The 17,586-nt window shown below is 35.8% G+C and overlaps 4 protein-coding genes across 4 annotated transcripts; all 4 read right to left on the bottom strand.

Moving 5' to 3' along the window:
- On the bottom strand, positions 1–714 carry LOC113353661 (dynein light chain LC6, flagellar outer arm-like). The gene is made up of 2 exons (XM_026597192.1): positions 443–714; positions 1–345 (listed from the first exon to the last, which is right to left on the bottom strand). The coding sequence occupies exons 1-2, from the start codon at positions 578–580 to the stop codon at positions 184–186; spliced, it is 300 nt and encodes a 99-aa protein (XP_026452977.1). The 5' UTR covers positions 581–714; the 3' UTR covers positions 1–183.
- A 724-nt stretch (positions 715–1,438) lies between these two features.
- On the bottom strand, positions 1,439–6,405 carry LOC113353660 (la protein 1-like). Its single transcript, XM_026597191.1, has 10 exons — positions 6,252–6,405; positions 6,077–6,155; positions 5,815–5,967; positions 5,583–5,725; positions 5,113–5,261; positions 4,473–4,571; positions 4,004–4,349; positions 3,712–3,859; positions 2,637–2,715; positions 1,439–1,781 (listed from the first exon to the last, which is right to left on the bottom strand). Exons 1-10 carry the CDS (start codon positions 6,300–6,302, stop codon positions 1,676–1,678), a joined length of 1,353 nt encoding a protein of 450 aa, XP_026452976.1. The 5' UTR covers positions 6,303–6,405; the 3' UTR covers positions 1,439–1,675.
- Positions 6,406–7,048: 643 nt separating this feature from the next.
- LOC113348275 (probable 6-phosphogluconolactonase 4, chloroplastic) lies at positions 7,049–11,562 on the bottom strand. The gene is made up of 3 exons (XM_026591987.1): positions 11,148–11,562; positions 9,572–9,707; positions 7,049–7,725 (listed from the first exon to the last, which is right to left on the bottom strand). The coding sequence occupies exons 1-3, from the start codon at positions 11,543–11,545 to the stop codon at positions 7,261–7,263; spliced, it is 999 nt and encodes a 332-aa protein (XP_026447772.1). The 5' UTR covers positions 11,546–11,562; the 3' UTR covers positions 7,049–7,260.
- A 196-nt stretch (positions 11,563–11,758) lies between these two features.
- Positions 11,759–16,012, bottom strand: LOC113348276 (coiled-coil domain-containing protein 25-like). Its single transcript, XM_026591988.1, has 6 exons — positions 15,686–16,012; positions 14,273–14,400; positions 13,468–13,571; positions 13,012–13,099; positions 12,655–12,716; positions 11,759–12,248 (listed from the first exon to the last, which is right to left on the bottom strand). The coding sequence occupies exons 1-6, from the start codon at positions 15,796–15,798 to the stop codon at positions 12,096–12,098; spliced, it is 648 nt and encodes a 215-aa protein (XP_026447773.1). The 5' UTR covers positions 15,799–16,012; the 3' UTR covers positions 11,759–12,095.
- Positions 16,013–17,586: the final 1,574 nt, after the last annotated feature.

Here is a 17,586-nt window from a genome sequence, read left to right as displayed (position 1 = left end):
AAAAAAAAAATAGTAAAATCCCCATAAAATTCACCAATAAAAATCTTCTACAGCAGCAGCAAAAGTTGCTTGGTAAGTCCAAACAGATATCCTGTGGTTGTCATGGTGTCTCTTCTTTGTTCAGGGTAATCTACCCAAAAGAGCTCTTACAGTGCAGTGGCATATCAATTGCAATAGTAGTGTTCAAGGGGAAAGGGAGGTAGCTGAAGAAGAACCTTTAAAAATGAGAATATTGAGAGTCTCTAATGCAAAATATATGAAAGTCCCCTTGGAGTGAGTGAAGTAACAACCAAAGTTTGAACCAACTACACATTGCCATCCTTCCCCATATATCCTGTCAAATTCCTGTTATTCACAGAAAAAAAAACCAAAAAAACATCAAAAAACCCAAACAAGTGTATATATGATCAAGTAGAGAAAGATGAATATGGGGGTGTTGCACCTTTTTGATGTGAGAAGCAATGGATTTGCAATCAAAGACATCATAGAGATCAAGTGCATGAGAAGCACAAGTCATGGCTTGGATCTGCATCTTTATTGGCATGTCTGTGTCTTCTATATGTGCTTTCCCTTCCAACATCTTGTCTCTAAAAGTACTAAACTAGAATGAACCCCAAAGAAACCAAAAACTTTGTTTATACCTGATCTTCTTCTTCTCTTTAACTCTCAGGTCTTAACAACAATGAATCCAGAAACTTCTGTTTGTTTTTCAAATGAGAGTGACATGTAAGGATATAAATGCAAAGTAGGAGTATATAATGTTGGCACGTAGTCCAACCCCCTTTTTCTCTCCCTCTCTCTCTTATTAATATTTTGCTTCCTCATTGCAAGGATTTGTATTTACTTTTCATTATCCACAAACAAATCTATTTCATTCATGATTTTCTGTGTCCTTTTTAAGTCTTATGAGAATCTCTCTTTACTTTTGACAGATGAGAGTGATGACTCTTTCAAACACAGATACTCTCATTCTTTTGTCACCATTGACTCATTAGACAAGGACTTCTTAAGTTCTATCTTTATCCAAACTTGCTGGCATGCTCGTGGACTTGGTGCCAGTTTGTTACACTGTCCAGAGGTGACCGCATGCATTAAACTGCAGAGTCCTTTTGAGCAAGTTTATGCCTCCACAACCACAAGACCAACCTACCAGTCTAAAGACTAGTCAACTTATTCTTATTTACTACTTTCTCTGTCACAGGAAAAGTGATATTTTTCCTCTCTTTTTTTCCTGTATCAGATGGACCTATTTATCGACGAAAATGAGAAAATGAAAATATCACTTTTCATGAGACAGATATAATAGGTTCTGGCTAGCGACAAGATAAGATTATCAAGATAGCTTATGGTTCTGGTTAGCGATGGACCAGACTAGGGGATTTCAGTTTCCCTACTTCCTATCCTCAACTGTTTCCCACGTCTTTGGATATGGAACCCATGGAAACATGAAGCCTTAGATGAGATTTAATTTAGTTCAGCAAATAATATCCAACAAATCATTCTAGCATTACAATAATTGACTTCCAACAATTTACCAACCATAAAGAATAACTTTCAAAACTGTGGAACAGAACTATTAGCTTCATGGAGACCGTGGTAAAGAGACCTACGACAAGGAGGCGAACCAGGATTTGAATGTGGTTTTAAAGGAACAGCGGTGCAGCTTTGATGCCACCTACACCCTCTGAGCTTTATTTGAGCGTCCATCAGAAGAGTAACTATCCCTGGAGCGATTGTGTTTGCCATTGTGTCTCCCTCCTCTGAAGCCTCCTCTACCACCCCTGTAGAGAAAATAAAAACAATCTCTTATATAAATATAATCAAAAACTAGCAACACTCTTGACCATGAAATTTCTGCAAACAACTTTCACAGTCCATAGCATAATGTTGAGCTAAGAACTAAGAAGCGCCAATACTGACTCAGACAAAACAATGCTAGTATGAATGCACAATTCCACTTCAAATATGAATACTACGGCAAACGCCCATTCCAATGCGAATGCAAATTACGATTCAAATGTGAAACAATCAAGGTTCTAATATGACTCTCTATGTCACCACAGTGATACAATGTCACAACAAGCAACATCGATCACAACAAAAAAGAAAAAATTGACAACAAATTATGAAGGCTGTAACCAACCATAGTCTTCAATCCAGAAGACAACGACTATCGAACAAAACATGAATTCGGTGCCGGTAGGCAAACAAACCACATCTAATGCCAAATTACAAATACCATCAGTAGAAAACATATTAAAACTAATCCAGAAGATTACGGAACATTACTGCTGTGAAACCTAGTAAGCTAGCATATTAAAATGCCTTTTTAAGTTTTTTTAAAACGTCAAAACTCATCAGTAGAAAACAAATCCTTCATAAACAGAAGCAAATACTTCAATCTTTAAACATAAAACTATTCAGCCAGCCTAATTCTTGACCTGAACTGAAAACAAATCTGAAACAAAAACTTAACTTAAGCGATCCTAACAAATATACAAGTGTTGGACATTTTTTGTAACACCTTTAACTATTGATCTCAGTTTCCAAGTAAAAACTAAATGTAACTAAAAGCCTGGTAACCTCTTAGTAGTACAAACACTAAGAAAGAAAGGGGAGTTAAGAGAGATATGCACCTCCCGCGGTTGCCTTTACTTTCCCAGCGCTTATCTTGACCCCCACGAAGTAAGCTCCAATACTCTTTTTCAGCATCACCTAAGCATAACAGAGGAAAGAGCAAAGATAAAGATAAAGGTATAATAAAGATAAAGGTATACGCTGACACCAAGTCTTAACAAATACTTTGCCAGGAAATAAGTAATGAAAAAAAACTTAGCATTGCAGGCACTATAGGAGCCCCTCCAACTATCATAAAGCAATAGAGACATGCATTACAACAAGTCAGATATTTGTGTTTAAAACTCATGTTATATCTTGACAAAGAGCTACAAATTTGAACACTTGTTCAAATACAAAACTACCAAAACTTGGTCCCAAATGGTGTGGTAGATTAAATGGAGACGCAGCCGCACTGAAGACTTACTTTGACAAGTCTCTTTCAAACACATTATTCATATAGAGATGGTTCCCCGACGTAATTTTGCTGCTTATGACATTATTATCTTGGCCATGAAAAGCTAACCCAAAATAGTCATTTCTTAACAAGGACCAACACATCTGACAGTGGAGGGGGACCACTTACACGGAACAACTCTTATTTAAGCTTCCTTGAAGTCAAAGGATTAGAAAAACTTATCAACAAAGAGGGAGGTAGCATTTACAGTTTGCTGTGATCTTAAACTGACTCTTTTGAAATCCCACTAGGTAGTTTAGAACTTGTATTGTGTTTAAAATATCTGATTGAGTAGAGTGTTGAAATAGGTTTCACTAAAATCATTCATTTTCAATTGATAATAGAATAGATATTGACAAACAACACAACGCACACAACTATAGATCTCTCGGTTTTAACTGAACATCGTAAAGTGTAACACAAGCAGGTATCAGCAATATAAAACAACAAGGTGCTGCATAGACTAGGCTTCCATTGTGCAGGAAAATGGTTGATGTAAGAATTGTGGACCAAGTGAAAAAGTTCACTAATCCAAAATTCATAGAAGTTTAAACCATCCATCTGGCACCCATTTAAGAATCACGGGAATACAACATATTTGGCAATGATAATAAACAGAGAGGGACCAGGATACATACCGACAACAGCTTCGAAGAAAGCGATATAATTTTTCACTATCAGACCACCTTCTTCAGCGAGCACAGCTGCAGCACGAGCTTTCTGACCCGCTTCTGGCTCTTCAAAACGCACATATCCTGACTCGTCCCCCATTTTGAAGTCAATAAACTTCAGAGAAAAACAACCTTTTGTCAGATTGATTTGACCCAACCAGACATCAATATGAAGAATTAGTACTTCATCAATATGAAGAAAACATCTCACAATCATTAGTATCATTCAAAACAACTAGAAGAAGAATTAGTGCAATACCCTAACAGTTCCAAATTGTTGAAGTAGATTCTTTATATCCTCACGCAACACGACATCTTTGTTGTCTTTGTTGAAAGCAGCTGACAGTTTTTCTCTATCTGATGCGTTCTCTTTAGTTCCTTCACTGACATTTTCCGCACCTTTTCCTTTACCTTCTTCCTTCTCAACATTCTCAGAGCTTTTCTCTTCACCCTGATTAGTGCCCTTGTCAGTGACATTATCTTCCTTTCCTTTCTCACAAGCATCTCCATTACCGTTAGCTGCCTCGTGGCTGCCATTTTTGTCTGCAGTGTGTTCTCCTGATTTATGCTTCAACTTAAATGAAATCACTAAACCTTTCGGATACCTGTAGCATAATGGATCCAACAACAAGAAAGTAATTTAGTAGGCTAACATATCAAAGAAAAAGAATCAAAAAGAAAAAAATGTTAAAAGAATCTCAAAAGCAATAGATAATGGTGAGACCTACCCAGAGTTCTCTTCGGAGTCATTTTTATGTGAACCTCTAAGAAGCCGAGATTTTTCAACCTCTGCACTTAGTATTTCCCTTGCAGCGTCAAAATCTTTTCTGTATAAATAATAAAATCTTGCATAAGCGTAGTGTTTCAAGAAAATAATAACTGATACAAAATAAAGTCGTATAGAAGTACAAAAAAAATTAACAATGCATCAAATCATATGTAGTGCGTGAGATAGTTGAAATTGATAGAGACATAAAAAGAGTCGGGACCCAACATATTCAGTTTACATGTCCATAAAACTGCAATTTAATATTGTCAGAACACAGGGATACAAAAATTATGATAGAACATTATGAGAATGAATCTCTCTCTCAGCACTCAGCAATATCGATTCATGGTTATCAATGTTGAGGTCAATGCTTCATATCTCTAGACCATTTTATATAGATTACACAGGTTTTCTGGTTTTTAATCCCACTTGGCCACTTGATGGACTTCAGAAATCACATGAACACCGCTTTTAACGCAATATTGAAGTGGGAAAAAAAATATTATGTGAAACGGTAACTGTCTACAAAAATATTATGTGAACACAGGACCTACCAAATAGACATCTGTGATCTGTGGTAGCAAATAAGCATAACTTACTTTGGTGTTAGTTCTAACTCAGCACCCCCATAAAGCAAGCTTTTGGGTAAAACATTAGCAGCATCTTCCTCTGTTGAAAACTCAATCAGAGCAGTACCGCAAAAAAACCTTTTATCTCCAACATGACGAGGTAACCTTACGCTAGTTACCTGCAGTATGCATAAGTTCCAGAGTCAATAGCTATACACCAGAAATTATAATGTAAAGTTTATATGTTTTCACAGAGCTAGAAAAAGATGCCCAAATCCATGTTCGCAATCAGTCATAACATAAATGCCCAAATCCATGTTTGTAATTAAATATCAATACAGATACACACATGAGTAGCAGCCAATAAGACAATAGTCAACAGCGATATACTTGATTAGGATTGAAATTACAAAAAAGTACAAATTCATGCTTGAAAGTATGCAACTAACCAAATAATGCTTGAAAGTATGCAACTAACCAAATAGACAGCTGAATATTACCTTGCCGTATTGAGTGAAGAACGATTCTACTTCCTCAAGTGTAACACCATGCTCAAAAGGTGATACAGCAATTGTTCTTATGTCTAATTGCTCTACAACCTCTTCCAATCCAGAAAGCTCGGTACTCCTACCAACCTTGTTCCCTGATAATACAAAAAAAAAACCCAAAAAATAAAACAACAATAAAATCATTATTTAAAATGAATAAAACCCAAAATATTGTAAAACCCACCATCTTCAGAAACCCTTAAGACAGTCGATTTTCTAAGTATTTCGGCTACAGACTTAACTGTATCTTCCGATACATCTTCCGTTTTCACATCCCCAGCTAAACCTAAATGATTTCTCATCCGAGAAAAAGAACAAATCAGCCCTAAGCTGATCACTAAAAAAAATTTACAGTGAAGGATTAAACGAATACCAAAAAAGAAATTTTGAAACGTATAAAAAAAAAATACTATTAAAGAGACCTAAAAGTTATAATTAAAGGATACTTCCATCTTCACTCTCACTGATTGAGTTTTTGAGAAATCCATCTCTGGGTAGATTAATATCACTGAAATAAAACTCTACCTATAAATTAAAACCCAAAAAGAAAAAAGATCAGTTTTATTTTGAAATAAAATTAAAGTACTAAACAATCAGGGCAAAAAAGAATGAAATTTTTACCTGACGAAGGACTTTAGCTGCTGTTTCTTCATCTAATGAATGGGTTGCCATTTTTGCCGTCGTTTAAAGGTTTGTTTCCTAAACTGTTTAAAAGTTGAGAGAGGGGTGAGAAATCTATTTAGGGTTTAGCTATTTTTGTTAGGATATATGAGGGTTTTAGAGTGTACGGTTTTTGTTTTTTAACTAAAGAAATTAAAAGGCCAAAAATATGGTCAAAAATTTCCGAGGGGCCTTCTTCTGGTCCTTGTCAGACTCGGAGGACGTTAATGAACCGGATACAGAGCCATAAGACTCATTTCCAATTGCTGAGTAAAATTTTGTAACGGTTTTTAGAAGCAAAAAGATCATTTTTTTGTCAAGCCTTTTGACTTGAAAAGTAGAAGTATTTCTGCCTCTTCCGGTATGCAAACGCAATAAACCAAGCATTCTACATAAATAAACTTTTGCATTCTGCAGTAGCATAATCAACCATCAAGAAAAAGGCCAAAAAAAAAAAAAAAACTCAATCAGCGATCAGTCTAGTGATGAACAAGTTTGAGCCTTGCTTTCAAATTACTGCTTCCTTCGGTATGCATTTTTCTCTCTTTTTTTCTGTCTTCTTTTTGCCTTTCTGATTAATTTCTAGTGCCATTTTTTTTGGATTAACGAGTAACCACCAATGTGGTTTCTCCCGTTATTTTTCTGCTGCTTACTTCACATGAAATCATCTTCCAGATCCTGCAAGGACTAGATTGCCTATTCCAGACATAATCTTAGGAATCCGAAGCATAAGATTCAAGCCACAAACAACAGACACGAGGAGTCAATAATTCAGTAAGATTTCTACAACTCAAACTTTACTAAAACAGTCTTTATTAAGTCATTGACTACCACATGCATTATAGAATCAACTGGCATGTCAGGAATTTATTTTGACAAAGTTGCAGGCCTAGACGGAAGATTCGCCGATAACTCATTCACTCAAGTCTTATACAGCTTACATTACAATAGGCATACCTGATCACTCTCTTTACAGCTTTGATGCCGCTTCTTTGTCCATAAACCAGGTAAATTCATCTTCAGCTGTAACCATTTCAACAGGAAGCAAATCCGAGCTTTTATCTTTGCCCCATGCTTTCGCGACTATGGCAGATTTACCAGCTCCAACCAGCACAATAGCATTATATGCGGACGAGTTTATCACAGGGAAAGTTAAAGTAATTCTCTCTGGTGGAGGTTTTGGTGAGTCCTTAATGAAGGTAGCCCATCGTTCCTTCTCATTAAGAAGAGGATGTCCAGGAAATAGAGATGCTACATGACCATCTGGGCCCATCCCTAGCAACTGGAGATCAAATTTTGGGAACCCACTAGCAGCTGATACAGCCAAGATACCGGTATTAACCAAATGCTTCAGGCAGGTCTCATAATCATCAGCGGCACCTTCAGCAGAGAGTGCATCGTTTATAGCATAAACTTGACCAGGAGGAATAGGAACCTGCCAAATTGGAAAAGAAAAATAAAGAAACATGTATACTGTCCAATACTGTGGTGAAGACAATTATTTATGAAATGATCGAGCAACAGTTTTAGCTGTAGGATGTGCCGTTTAACGAAAAGATATCTAAGCATTTAACTGAATATGTTAAAAGGAGTGTGGTAATTCGGAAAAGAGGAGTAATTACGTTTGACAATTAGAAAAATAATATACAGATATTTGTACGAAAAGTTAGATATTTCGAGTATTGAAAGGTTACAAAGACCATAAAGAGATTATAAAAAATGATGGCAAAAAGTAAGCATATTGTCAAAAAAAAAAAGAGAAATAAGATATGTTATTTTGGACCATAACTATATATGCAAGGAATAAACAAGACAGTGAAAAGACTACTGATTAAGAGAGTCGCAATCCATAAGCATTAATACTATACTTATTCCATGGACAAGGTTTGAAGGATATTATTTGTCTGACTTATTGAAAGGCTCCGAATCTGGTTCTCTCAAAAGTGCTGCAAAGGTTAGCCATAAGTTGTGTTCTTTAACTAGAAGAATATCTTAATATATTAGCCTAAAATTTATCACACACTTCAAGAAATTTTCACAATAACTTAATAGTTTTTGAAACTCCTCTAAACTAATACAAGTTTTTCTTGCTCGCATCAAATCTGTAACTAAACTAACACAATTTTAGAGTCTTAGAGGTGCCTTTGAACTGTATCTGCAACTTGTTCTCCAGTGTTAAACTACCGAGAAGTTTCTTGGGGTGGAAGAATAGGCATTAAGAATGTGTGATAAAATTATGCCTATAAATATCTAAAACTAACTAGCGGAAACTTTAATATATGCTAATTATAAAGAGAATTAATATACTACTCGTTGTAATCACCATTTGTATCCGATCCTCTTTAATACGCTACTCCCAATTCCTCTACCTATTTGCATGTTAGCGTTATATTAATCCATAAATTACTTTATCTAGTTCCTGTGTTAGTTACCTTTTCATCTAATGCTATAACCTACTACTACTAGTAGTACTATTTTACTGTACTTACCCACATGACGACACTAACTGGCTTATTGAATAGAAAAAAATAAATAAATTAGGTCAAGCATCTCAGTTAAAAAATTTACAGAGATAACACTGTAAATACAACCCAAATATTAGGCCTGCTCTAAGATCTCATGGAAGAAGAATGCCATTTTTTTTTAGCTTAGAAAATCCTTTTTAATAAATTTCCATATTGAGAATTGTTGCTCAACTGGCATACGGATATGAATCAAATTTAGACACATGAGAACTTTCTCAGTAATTTGAAGACCAATATCTACACGACAATGATGAAGATCCCCTCCGATCCCCATACAATACAGCCATGTTTCATGAATCACATTCCATAGATGTGGTTAGAATGGGAATCAACCAGCCATCATACTATTTGCAATGACCCTAGTTTTCTAGGGAAGGCAATTTCATTCCTACCATCCAAACACGGCAGTTATTCAGAGCTATAAGCATGATGTAACTCGATACTTTCTCCGAGATACACAGTCTAGTCTGTTCACCTATGTTCTGAGATTGCTCTATGTTTCATCATTTTACATTTCACAGTCACCAAGCGGACATGGCAGTACAAAGAACTAACAGGTTTGCCTACAAACTAAGAGAACCAATACCCCCGCAATTTATTAGAGTTTATCCATGATAATTTATTAGAGTTTATCCACAAAAATACTTTTCAGGCATTAGTTGGGATTCCACCACCCAAAATAATTTACTTCAAGTTTCCAGTGAAAATAAAGAGTATTTTCTTTCTACACTAGTTTAGAAAATGAAGGTGACTCACCTTAGAGAGAAGCCCATCATAAGCAAGCTTATAATTACTATCAGCGTGATCCTTAGGAACAACTCTCTCGTCTAGCCATAGGACATGCCATTTTGCCCAATCAATTGAATCAACATATGGTGCTTCCGCCAACTTCCTGAAGAATTTCATTCCATTAGTTTAAATCAATATTTTCCAATTAAAGGATGAAAAATTTTTGGAGCTTCAAATTGCAATATAATCAACTTTCTTTTCTCAATCTTAAGAGCTTGCTTTCTCCATCTGGAAAAAACTGTATATTGTATATCAATTTATAATAAATCAAAGGTTTGTCTGTTAAACAACTTTCAGTCCAAAATTAACAAAATACCTAATGACAAATCATTCAACATAAACTTATCTCTAGTAATATTCTACCAATAAAAAAAAAAAACAAGGTGTGAAATTCAACCAAGTTCACAACATCACAAAAACAAAAATAAAAACATTGCATCTTCGTGTTTATGATACCTCCCTCGAGCTAAACAGCACATGAGAAGACACAACAACGATTTGGGAGCAAAAAATCGAAGTAAGGAAGTTTGTGAAAAAAGAACAGAACAACGAATTCTCTTAACAGGAGTGGTATATGTTGTGGCATAAATGTTACGTCCAGAACCAAAAAACTTCTTTCGAGAGCCATAACTGACTGCTCAAGGAAAAGACTGGGAGGTTCTCTCCAATTTATAAATGTCGTTCACTATGCAATTCATCGCAGATCACGTTTTCACTAAAAGCAGGTTTATTGAGGCTATCTTCTAAAAATCATAATAGCAATTTCAAGGATTGGTGCATTTGGTGGCTTGCTGATAAACATAACAGAGATAAAATTGCATACGTAATCTGGCATATACGAAAATATAAGTGCAAGGTGGTTTTGCGATGGGATTCAGCCAGATCCAGATGATCTAATTATTTCTCTGAACAGAATCAGCTCTTTTGCAAATTGTTGACTATATCAGTAAGAGTAGAAACATTAGCAAATGTGATGTTTATCACCCTGGCTGCAAGTTACACAACACTGATCACATAGAAGAAGAAATTTCATGCTGGTGGATGCTGCCTTTTCTAAAAAGGATCAGAAACACTCTTACTAAAGAAGGTGAAATTTGTGAAACTGGATGGTGTTCCAGCAGAGCTTGTAGAAGAGCTACAACATGAGCAGTAGATCTGGGAATGGATAGGAGGCTGATGGTACTTAATGACAATAAAAGTGTGATTGACTGACTTCCTTGATCCAAACTGTGAAGCTTTAGACTGGAGAAATGAAGCTATCTTGCTCGAACTAACAAATTCAAGAACTACTTTGCTAATAATTGTTGCGCAAAAGAATTAGCTAAATTACTCCTTAAGCTCAGCACAGGGCAGATTACTTCTAGATATTAATAGGAAAAATGGATCGCTAAATAATTTCTTGTGAATATTTTGCCAATAAGAAACCCCGGATTGTGAAATTCAACCCAATTCATTAAAAAAGAAAAATCAAAACAAAAATTGGTTTGCAGACAGAAACGATTAAATAAGTCTGAAGAAGGGACAAAATCAAAAATCATGTTACCTGAGAGATTTGATGAGAGAACCACCAGAGAGAGTAACAGTAAAAGAACCTCTTTCTTTAACAAATTTCTCAGATAAATCAGCTATATATTTCGCTAAAGAGATCGACAAAAGTTCTTCATTCTCAAAAATCTCTTTCTTATGATGTTCTTTCTTCTCACTAGAACTAGTAATATCCGCCATTGAAGATGACTGGAGTTTCCACTTAGCAGGTCTTCGAATTCTACTACTGCTTGTTGAAATTAGGTTTACTTTGTTTGATCGAAGAAATGAATTTATTCTGATTGGAATCAACCGTTGGATTGATGATGAAAATGAAAGATTCGACGATGATTGGTGTTGAATTGAGAACGTGCGCAAGTTAGCGTAGGAGGAAGCAGTTAAAGAAGAAGAACCCATTTCATCTTTTTAGACTTAAAAAGGTTGCGTTTTTAAAACTAAAAGAGAGAAAAGTACTAGATTCGTTGGCATCGAGGTTCCTCTATCCGCGCCAATCTATAGTCGACACGTGTCCTTCTCTTCACCTACTTCAAATTAGCTAGACTAGAGAGTCAGCAGACTGACTAGGAAGCACAGCAGCAGCAGTAAGCAGAAAATCCAGAAGATGTCAAGTACTAGAATGATTATTCATTGAGACTCGGATAAATGGATCACGCTTGCTATGGCAAAAAAACTTTTGCATTTTGCAGTAGCAAAACATGTCATCAGAAAACATCTTATCATCGTCGCCATCAACATGAAAGAAAGGAAAAAAAAATAAAAAAAACTCAATCCGTCTAGTGATGAACAAGTTTGAGCATTGCTTTCAAATTACTTCCTAAGTTACGCTTTTCTGATTCATTTCCTTTTCACTTTCTGATTCATTTCCTTCCCTCAATTATACGGCAGTGCCATTTTTTTGGATTAATCACCAATGTGGTGTTTTCCAGTTAAGTTTCTGCTGCTCACTTCACATGAAATCGTCTTCAAGCTCTTGCAGGGACTTGCTTGCTGACGCAATTTGTTTGTTAGATGTCATCTTTTCCGACACCATGAGACCCTTGTAGCTCCTTATCTCTGCTTGCCTCTCCTTATCGAGCCTTTCCATTTCCTCACGGCGTTTCTGTGGGACAAACAATTAAGAAACTATCCATCAGAATCCTGAGTATAATCCACAATTAAAAATATATTCATATATACTAAAACAAATCAGTATAAACACTATACACTATACTATGTTATCCTGATGAATCGAGGAAATCTCTTATGCTAAAGTTGGGATATTGTGTGCCAAGAGCTACCATTTTCAACTCATAATGTAAATGCTAGTTCCTTCTGCTCTTCCTTTCTTTATCGCCTGAATTTTAATTACTTACTTTTCTATTCCTGTTCCTAGGGGAATCTCTTTATGTTTTCTATATGATTTCGTGTGTATAATCATGTCATTTCCTACCGCAATTTCAGGAGTGGAGTGGAGCCAATCTAAAGTTAACAAGTTATCATTTACGATGAATAAACATGAGACTTGCCTTGTCTCTCAGCTGTAGCTTCCTCTCTGCCCTTTCAGCTGCATTAACTGCTTCTCGCTCAGCTGCATGTTGAGAACAAAAAAGAGTCAGTACAGGACTACTGAACAGATGAGGGGCATAAAGGCTCATATTTTTAGCATGATAAAAGCTGGTCAGGCGTGAAAGAAAAAAATATTTTCTGAATTGAATACAAGAAGGATTGAGATGAGCAAAAATGAAATTCTGGAATAATCCCCATATACAGGTATTACATTTAGCAACGCAAGGAAATGAATATGAGGAGGGGGAGGGGGTTAAAAAAAATAAGGAAACTATAAAACATGTGAGTCAACAAAACTATACCACAGGTGACTATACCTTTTAAATCTGGGGTCCTTTCCACCTTGGTCTTGTTCAATCTATTAACTACCTCATTTATGCGCTTTTCTACTCTTACAGTGCGAACCTACACCAAGCACCAAAATCAGCCAGATCAGGATCTATGCAACAGTCGTACGAAGCCATAGAAACACTGAAACCAACAAATCTGATGTATACACCTACATAAAACTTTTCACATGTGATGACTGACAAGAGAAAATTTATATACTATACTGCATATGAGGCGTAAGAGATAATGACCAAACATTTTCTGAGTACATAACATTGACAAAACTAGCTCGCCAACCTACATTTAGTGTGGGTATGCAATGTTGCAAGGAAAATATTGGAAGTTTCTTATTTTTACTAAGATACGGGATCAGAAATTTCTGCATGCAACTTTTTGCCCAATTCAGAGTATCAAGTGTTGGAAAGTGGAAGAAAGAGATTCACCATCTTAGAATTATGAAAACCAATTTGGCCAACATCCATGGACGCAGTTTTCTTCAAATTGTACCAGGGGGTGTACACAACATCCACATTATTCACCTTGTTGCCTGCAAAGAAAAAATTCATGTCAGCTAAGACCACCATTCTGACCAGTACAACCATATTTTGAGTCAAAGGAAAAGAAGCACAACAGTATACTAGCCTAATCAATGAGAAGTTCCCAATGTTATTTTGCGAAAAACATGGCTTCTGCTGGTTATATTGTCCATCACTTAGACATTATTGCATTTTTAAGACTAATACAACTCCAAGGTAATAAACTTAAATTTCAATCAAACATTAGCAGACACAACGGATAAAGATGCTTTCCAAACAGAACGCTAGACCAACATATGCATGCTGCAAGTTTGATACCAAAAATTACGCAGCTGAGACTATAAAAAGACCGAATGTGAAACAACTAACATTCTCTTTCAAACAATAGCTAAATAGTGAACCATATGGACAGAACAGTAGACGAACACATGCACAAAATATTACGCAGGTGAACTACAAAAAGATCAAATGTGAAAAAACAACATCCTCTTTCAAACATGTGATAGTAATTCTGGTTTCAAGCATATTTAAAGCGTAGGCAGTATCTAGAAAAGGTTCCTTAATACCCTTCACGTAGGAATTTTGTGCTGATTGACGAAAAACAATGTCATTACAGAATTGGAGACTGCATATCCATTTTGAATGTCTCAACAAATGGAAGGTGCAACAAGCATAAGAAAATGCGAGAAAACAAATATAGTAGGGAATTTGCCTTGGATGGAATTTGCTTTTACAAGCTGAGCACAGTCCTCAAGTAAACCTTCACTTATATCGTCTATTGTCTGACCCTTCTTCATTCTGACGTAAACATGGGCTGATGACATTTTATCCACATGGAACCTGGAATAGACAAGGACCATCAGAATAAGATCTTAAGGTAAAGACCTGCATTAATAGTAAAGGAGGAGCAAGCATATCTATCTCAACCAAAACTACGATCGAGCCATGATACTTGTCTCGCTCAAGAAAAGAAGACGATGAATGGCTGCAGCCATGTGGCAGGAGAATGCACGAGTTCCTTGTGCCCAAATTTGAATCTTTTTCTTATCCTGCAATTTTATATGTTCCATGCCTAAAGTTAATAATAATTTTAGTTGCCTACAAATCTAACCTTAGTGGCTACTGGACAAGTGAGCATTGGTGCATCACTTTATAAAGAGGGCCACCGAAGAAAAATCTGAAGCTTCGAAGTGATGCAAGGAAAGGATGTTAGCTTACAAGTAATAGAAGCTTCAGATACTAAATACATCTTAAGACACACAGATAATCTAAGTACTCCTTATGTTGAAGATGGGTGGAAAGAAGAAACGGACTCTTTTCTCAAGCCTGATAAACCAAAATAAGTAATTTCGCAAAATTTTGAGCCTTGAGGTAACAGACTCGTAGATGGGTAGAAAGTAGAAACATACATCTTTCCCTAAAACATATCATATAAACTCTGAACAAATGATCACACACTTTTCCTCACTTATGCAAGCTAACTAAAATCACAATACTTTAGACGAACCCCAAAGCTGCTTATGCCAGCTAACTAAAATCACAATACTTTTAGACGAACCCCAAAGCTACCCGTATATGCGAGCTAAGTAAAATGATAACAATTCCATATATTCAATAATAATTGAAGCTATAAACATGACTATTCTATCAAAAACTAGTTAACAACTTAATTTGCATAGTAATTCCATCGATGGACAGGAGTAACAACATGCTCTAAGAAATCACACTAGCATTTACAAAAGTGAAATAAACAGAAACAGGAAATGCTAACCACAGAATCGCAGGTCAAGAACAATATCCCAAAACAAAAGAAAACCTAATTAACCAAGAACACTAGCGACAAAAGCAAGAAACAAAAACCCAAATCTACAGGAAAGAAAAAAAAGAAACACCAATTGCAAAATCAAGAAAAGGGTTTCTGAAATTGGGCATGTAATTGCAGTAAACAACCATAAAAACCAAAACTTTACACTCATTGCATGCAAGAAAAAATTCAAAAAAAAAAAAAAGAAGAAGAAGAATTAAAAGAAAAAACACAAGAAAACAACCAAAAAAGACCTCAAAATCATCATTAAATGAAAAAAATTAATGAGTTAGATATCAAAAACAATAAAAAGGGGGTTACCAAATATCTTCAGGGAATCCATATTTGATGAGCTCTTCGTTTTCGTGCTTATCTAAGCCCATAAAGATGGTGAAATCACCAACATCTGGTCGAGCTTTGAAGTAAAACACCATCTTCTTTTCTCCTCTCAAAACCAAAAAAAAATAACTAGGGTTTTGAGGATGAAGAACAAAAGTTTCAATGGGGGAAAGAAAGATTTGGTCTTTGATCAGGTTCTCTCATATAAAGTGTGTGTGAGAATCAAAGAGAATGGGAGGAGGAATTTAACCAGGAATAATAAAATACACGCACAGACTTGGGTTACTAACCTGCGCCGTGTGCGTACGGTTTTTATTGAAATTTCTTATTTTAGAATCTGAAAGAGGGCTGCTTGGAGCCTTGGAAGGGACTTTGAATCTGCCCGGCTGAGTAGGTGCTGACATGACATTTGATTGATTTGAGTGCGAGTTGGTGGATATTGGAATGAGAAATTGGTGTTTAGTCCACTAAATCCGATTCGGGTTAATGGTTAGTCCAGCACCAGAACAAAATTATCCGGTAGTTCAAAAAAGTTTTAAAATAACTGAATTTACTTGCCTACTTTCCATATTAACGCGTAAGTTAAACTGTCTCCTCCCACTTCTTCTTCATTCTTCACAAAAATCGACTGCAACTCCATGATTATTCTCAATCAACAGCACCAACAACAAGAATCAAACTAAACCCCATGATTAATCATCTCTAAAACCGATACTGCAATCAAATCTTCTCCAGCGTTACCCTAATACTTTTCAGTAACCCTAATTTATTCCAGAAATTTTAATCTGAAAAAAAATAGTTACGAAAAGAGAAATTAAACGAACAATTACAGAAGTAATTGTAGAAGAATCTCCTTCACTAGCAAAAACAAGATACGAAACTGCCATTGATTCACCAACAACAAAAATCAAGGAAAAAACCCTCCAAAATCACCAACAACAAGAAGTATGTCAAAATCTTCTCAATCTGTCACTCCTCCGTCAACAAAAACGAATGAAAACGACGGTACTCCTTCATCAGTAGCAAAAGAATCTAATGTAGTCCTGGAAAAAGGTAAATATTCAAGTACATACCAGTCTGTAGTGTTACTTTTGGTTACATTAGCAAATGACACAAGATGGTACTACATACTAGTATGTAGTGTTGGTAGATTTGCATGTGATAAAACTGAGACAAAAACCTTTTTATATTTTGATACTGTTGGACACTACATATCAATATGTAGGATATTTATTTTGATTCTGTTTTTTTGTTTACAACAGCAAAAACCAAAAGAAAGAAAGCAGCAGCTGCTCCTAAAGCAAAAAGCAAAGGAAAAGCAGCAGTGACAACTACTAAAGCAAAAGGAAAAAAGGCGACAAAGGTTGCTACTCCTTCACATCAAGCAAAAGGGAACAAAGAACTTGTCCTGAGAGCTGCTACTCCTTCACCAAAATCAAAGGGGAAAGCAAAAGGGGGTAAAGCAAATGTACCCCTGAAAGAAGGTTTTGTAGTGTTAAAACCAAATTAATTCTTAAGAACGAGGGGGAGCTGCCCCCTCGACCCTCGTAAATGGTGATACATATGAAATAGGTGATTTTTAATGTTCACTTACATTCTTGTAATGGTAACAGTACATTCTTGTAGTGGTATATGTACTGTTACATAGCAATATGTACTGCCCCCTCGACCCCCGTAACTGTATCAAAGTAGATACATGGCATATGTACTGCTATATAGCAATATGTAGTTGTATATGTACTGTTATATAGCAATATGTAGTGGTAGATACTTACATTATTGTAATGGTATCTACCATTACATATTGATGTGTATTGCTAAATAACATGTAGTTACATATTTTTTTCTTAATAATATGTAGTTATAACTACATATTGATATGG

This window comes from Papaver somniferum, chromosome 2 (assembly GCF_003573695.1).
Source record: "Papaver somniferum cultivar HN1 chromosome 2, ASM357369v1, whole genome shotgun sequence".
In the NCBI taxonomy this organism is placed as follows: domain Eukaryota; kingdom Viridiplantae; phylum Streptophyta; class Magnoliopsida; order Ranunculales; family Papaveraceae; genus Papaver; species Papaver somniferum.
This window is presented reverse-complemented; position numbering and strand designations above follow the sequence as displayed.

Excerpts from the sequence above, each read along its gene's own strand:
- LOC113348275 (XM_026591987.1), bottom strand. The coding sequence starts at position 11,545 with ATGGGTTCTTCTTCTTTAACTGCTTCCTCCTACGCTAACTTGCGCACG. Across the intron at positions 9,708-11,147 it reads TCTCTCATCAAATCTCTCAG|GAAGTTGGCGGAAGCACCAT; the intron begins GTAACATGATTT and ends GAAATTCTTCAG. Across the intron at positions 7,726-9,571 it reads ATGATGGGCTTCTCTCTAAG|GTTCCTATTCCTCCTGGTCA; the intron begins GTGAGTCACCTT and ends CCAATTTGGCAG.
- LOC113353661 (XM_026597192.1), bottom strand. The coding sequence starts at position 580 with ATGTTGGAAGGGAAAGCACATATAGAAGACACAGACATGCCAATAAAG. Across the intron at positions 346-442 it reads TTGCTTCTCACATCAAAAAG|GAATTTGACAGGATATATGG; the intron begins GTGCAACACCCC and ends TGTGAATAACAG.
- LOC113348276 (XM_026591988.1), bottom strand. The coding sequence starts at position 15,798 with ATGGTGTTTTACTTCAAAGCTCGACCAGATGTTGGTGATTTCACCATC. Across the intron at positions 13,572-14,272 it reads AAAAGCAAATTCCATCCAAG|GCAACAAGGTGAATAATGTG; the intron begins GCAAATTCCCTA and ends TTTTCTTTGCAG. Across the intron at positions 12,249-12,654 it reads AGCTACAGCTGAGAGACAAG|AAACGCCGTGAGGAAATGGA; the intron begins GCAAGTCTCATG and ends TTTGTCCCACAG.
- LOC113353660 (XM_026597191.1), bottom strand. The coding sequence starts at position 6,302 with ATGGCAACCCATTCATTAGATGAAGAAACAGCAGCTAAAGTCCTTCGT. Across the intron at positions 4,350-4,472 it reads GACTCCGAAGAGAACTCTGG|GTATCCGAAAGGTTTAGTGA; the intron begins GTAGGTCTCACC and ends ATTATGCTACAG. Across the intron at positions 2,716-3,711 it reads TTTCTTCGAAGCTGTTGTCG|GTGATGCTGAAAAAGAGTAT; the intron begins GTATGTATCCTG and ends TGTTATGCTTAG.